We start from the raw sequence: 4,223 nt of genomic DNA on the forward strand, positions 1-4,223 counted from the left end.
CTCTGTTTCCCGGGCAAGAAACAAAATTTCACAGCCACACATTATTCTCTTAAATTGGCCATCACAAAAAAACGTGGTTCAAGCGAAACTACGTTTACGAAAAAATTCACTATGACCAGATCCTTCTTAGGCGATGCCACCTGGGTGCACTGATTCTCACTTAACAGGAGGAGGGGTGGGGGTAGGGGGGTGTACTAGGAAAGCTCTGTCTAGCGGAGCTTTCCCTCTTTTTTGGTACCCCCTCCTAATGTACTAATATGCATTTCAGAGTTAGTGGAAGCTTAAAAGCATTCCAATAGACACTGAGATGTTTTGCCCCGCCTCCCACCCCCACCCCAATTGGATTTAAGAGGATTTGAGTTTCCTGACAAGGAAGGAATGCAGGTAAGTCTCAGTTGCCTAAGTATAGGTCAAAGCCTTTATCGATCTTCTATTACCGGTTCAAATGTAAGATTCGGATAACAATAAAAATATTTCTAGATGCAAATGGTCTCGGCTTCCTCCTGTGGAGTAGCTGTTGGATTCGTCCAGTCAATTCTGCATCGTAGCGATGCTACAGGGCCAAGTCAAACTGCTCCCTGGGTTTCTGACACTCAAACCTTACGGGAGTGGACAGGCTCATCTCTGCAGCAGAGTGGCCCTGGGCCTGCACTGCCGACCAACTCACCACTCATGACAACACCGGGGCTCCTTGATTTAGCTAATACGGTCATTTAATTTAATACAGATATTTATAGATCGGTCGCAACATGATGAGGGTTCATGTCCGACTCGGATTCACGTCAACTTAATTTGGAAGCCGGCTACAGGCCAACATATATGACTTTGTGTGAACATCAACAAAAGATAGAAAGCTGACTTTCCATGTGATACATGTGACAGACATGTATTGCCAAATCAAAGGCAGCTTTGGAGTTGGAATAATCCTTGGAATAATCAAAGGAGATAGAGTCCTTTCTCCAGTGGCTTTACACAGATCCTTTTGGCACACGTGAGCAAGCACCCTGGGGCGCAGTGGCTAAAGTGCTCAGCCATGTAAAGGTGGGCAGTTTGAATCCCCAGCTGCTCCACAGGAGGAAGACAAGGCTTCTAGAGCGATTGGCAGCCTCAGAGACCCTATGGGTGGTTCTACTCAAGTCTTGGAAGGGTGCTAACCGACAACTCAGCAGTGGGTTTGGGATTTCAGTTGTCTGATCTTGGGGGGCCCATGCACCTGTTCTTGCAGGTGCAGGAAAGTTACAGGTGGTGGGGCTCATCTGAAAGGCAGAGGCGGCGTCTACCTTTGCCTGCGAGCTCAGCCGGGCCACTTCCCCCTTCAAGCCTTCCGAGGTGACCCGCTCCTCCTCCAGCTGATGTTGGAGCTGCGCCTTCTCGTCCTGGAGAGCCTGGATTTCCCCCTTCAGAGACCCGATCTGCTTCTCATACTCTTGGGCTTTCACGTCAAAACTTTTCTCAAGAAGTCTAGGCAGCAAAGGAAGAAACGGATTAATTTGCCGGCGTCTCGCCCTTGAATTAGAACAATTCATCATCTTGAAAACAATGCGAGGAGCTGGGAAAGGAGAGGGCTTCATTGCGACCCGTGTGGCAGCCCCAGGACACAAGGTCCTATTTCTAGGTTCCTGTACCTTAAGGCAGCCTCTTCGGATCTGAGAAGATGGCGCCAGCAATGCTGATGCACAGGGAGTGCCGAGACATTGTGCTTAAAGACTCAGTGGGGGGGGGGGGCACCCCACAGGCCCCCTGGTTTCCTGCTGCCCACTGGACAGGCCACTAGCCTTGGCCGAATGCCGGCTCCTTCTCAGTCCCAAGGATCCTAAGGGGACCTGTTCTGTTCTAAGCAGATGAATCCAGCCACTGGAATACCCCAAGGCCCGGGCCTTCAAAGATTCTAAATTAAAAGCACCAAATGCAGGTGGTCCAAAGTCCGTGGACACCCAGTTCCTTGTGAGGAGTCCTCAACTGAATAGGACTTAGTGATGACGAAAAAAATAATCGAATAAAGATAACATGATCACGGCTAGTCCAGCACAGGCCAACGGGGGGCCAGTTGGAGTCAAAGCTGCCCTAGGGCCTCTATGCATGTCCTAGGCCATTATACGACGTTGCTGGGCTGGACCTTCAGCCCTCTCAGTTCTGTGACTCGCTTTGAGAGCACAAAGGGGCCCTTCCCATCCCCTGACAGTCACACTCCTAAGAGATTGTTTGAGCTCCTTTATGCACATTGACCACCCTTTTGTTTCCAGGGTCTTCAGAAACCATTGGTGCTCCTAAGAGGTTGATATAAGAATCTCTGAAGAAGCCAATTGTATGTAGCTAGGGAGTCTGACGTCAAAAGAACCTTAGCTTTGTACCCCACCCGAACAGGGGTGCATCCACAGACTGCAGGCATCTCTGTGCTTCTCCAGGGCTGTGCCAGGGCCCAGGGCTTGCCCGGTGCACCAGCAGGGAGCAGAGTGAGCCACAGGCGACTGCGGAGACGAAGCAGAACGAGAGCCTGGGAAGACCTCCGCGTGCCCCTTTGATCTGCCTGCCTGCAAGCCTGGAGCCGACCGACCGACCGTCAGGATGCCACGCTGCACGCATGACCTGGCCTCGGCCTGGTGCTCAAGTCCACTGCTTGAAACGACCACTCCCAAGTGGCCCTGGCCCACAGTGAGATGCCAAAAAAGCTTATCTCCTCTCTAAGAATTAAGAGTTCATTGAAAAAATGTATACTTTTTCTCCCCCAAGGAAAATGAGTTAAATACACGTATTTAAAAGCTGATGTAAGATCATAAAACATTTCGTGTATTTGTTATCTCTTGGGCCTCTTCAAGGACATGCCCTTGCCTAAGCCCTTTGGAATTCAGGCCTGCTGACCCACAGGGAAGCTGCCTTCCACCCAGCAGGCAGCATTCTGCCTTCCAGCTCCCCGCAGAGACTGGCCAAGCAGGTTCCTTCTCGCCCCAGCCCAGTGCCAGGCAGTCCTGACCTTCAGATCTGAAAAGCTTTGCATTGCCTCCTTAAGGGAAGAGGGCCCAGGCCTTTGGAAATTAGCCAAGGGGTTGATAAAGAGACAGGCAGAGCTGCTGTAGTACCAGGTCCTGGGGACCTGCCTTAATTGGCTGAGGTGCTGCCATGCACTTGAACTGCAGGGGACAGAGGGCACAATGAGCGGGAGAAGGGAGGGACGTTTATTTTCTACCGAGTCATCTTAACCTAAGTACCCTTGGTGGTTAAGCATTGGGCTGCTAGCTGCAAGGTCAGCAGTTCAAAAACACCAACTGCTCCTTGGGAGAAAGAAGGGGCTTTCTACTCCCATAAAAAGCTACCGTCTCGGAAACTCACAGGGCCAGATCTACCCTATCTTACAGGGTCGCTGTGAGTGGGCATCAACTCCATGGAAGTGAGCTTGAGTCTGGGATCTTAATCCTGATAGTCCAGTCTGGTAAGCACTGGGCTGCTCCCTGCAAGGTGGGTGGGTGAAAACCACCAGCCCTTCTGCAGGAGAAAGAGGAGGCTATCTGCTCTTGTAGAGGTTTACAGCCTCAGAAACCCTCTAGAATAGAGTTGTCACGAGTCAGAATTGATGGATGGCAGTGGTTTTAGCTGTAATGCAGAAATGCTGAAAGTAGAAAGGGTGGCAGCCTATGAACTTTGCATCCTTCTGGCAATGAAGGGAAGTGAGAAGTCCCAGGGGCTGGGGGAGTGTCCATGGTGCCCGTCCAGCAGAAGTCACCCGGGCAACTCCAGAAGCTGTGTTGTGTTCCAGAGGTGCGCACCATGGGGCTTAGCATCCACACGTCCTGAAGCCTCTCACCTCCGAAAAATAATCTCCACACCCTGCCCCCCTGCCTCTGGGGTCTGCTCAAAGCTAGCCGCTGGCGGACAGCTGTGGCGAAGCAGCCTAAGGAAAAGCAGTGGGGAGAGAGGGCAAGCGAGCTGTCATACACTCTCTGTCGTTCCTCCTTCTGCACGTCGTCAAAGAGCTGCCTGGTGAGCTTGTCCATTTTCTCTGTGAAAAGAGAAGGCTCGTTGAAACCGCTCTGCCAAACCAAGGGCTGGGGTGCTTTGTGTCAGGCTTTACAACGTGAGAACGTCAAATCAATCATGACATTGCTTATTAAAGAGACTGGGGGGAAGCGTGTGCACCCAAGAGGGACTATTCCATTGGGATGCCATACCTCGGAATCAACCTTATAGGCCTGTGTTTGTTTTTCCTGCCTTTCTTCGCTATTTTTTTT

General features: G+C 51.2%; 1 protein-coding gene across 1 annotated transcript in view; it reads right to left on the minus strand.

Moving 5' to 3' along the window:
• MYO5C (myosin VC) overlaps positions 1-4,223 on the minus strand; it is a 103,203-nt gene that overhangs the window by 31,700 nt on the left and 67,280 nt on the right. Inside the window, exons 26-27 of the mRNA XM_045286468.1 lie at positions 3,931-3,994; positions 1,281-1,461 (exon numbers count right to left, since the gene is read on the minus strand). Coding sequence (XP_045142403.1) covers positions 1,281-1,461; positions 3,931-3,994 — 245 coding nt within the window. The remainder of the gene's footprint in view (positions 1-1,280; positions 1,462-3,930; positions 3,995-4,223) is intronic.

The sequence above is a fragment of the Echinops telfairi genome, unplaced genomic scaffold (genome assembly GCF_000313985.2).
Source record: "Echinops telfairi isolate 266 unplaced genomic scaffold, ASM31398v2 ScPeMD7_8;HRSCAF=38, whole genome shotgun sequence".
Classification (NCBI taxonomy): domain Eukaryota; kingdom Metazoa; phylum Chordata; class Mammalia; order Afrosoricida; family Tenrecidae; genus Echinops; species Echinops telfairi.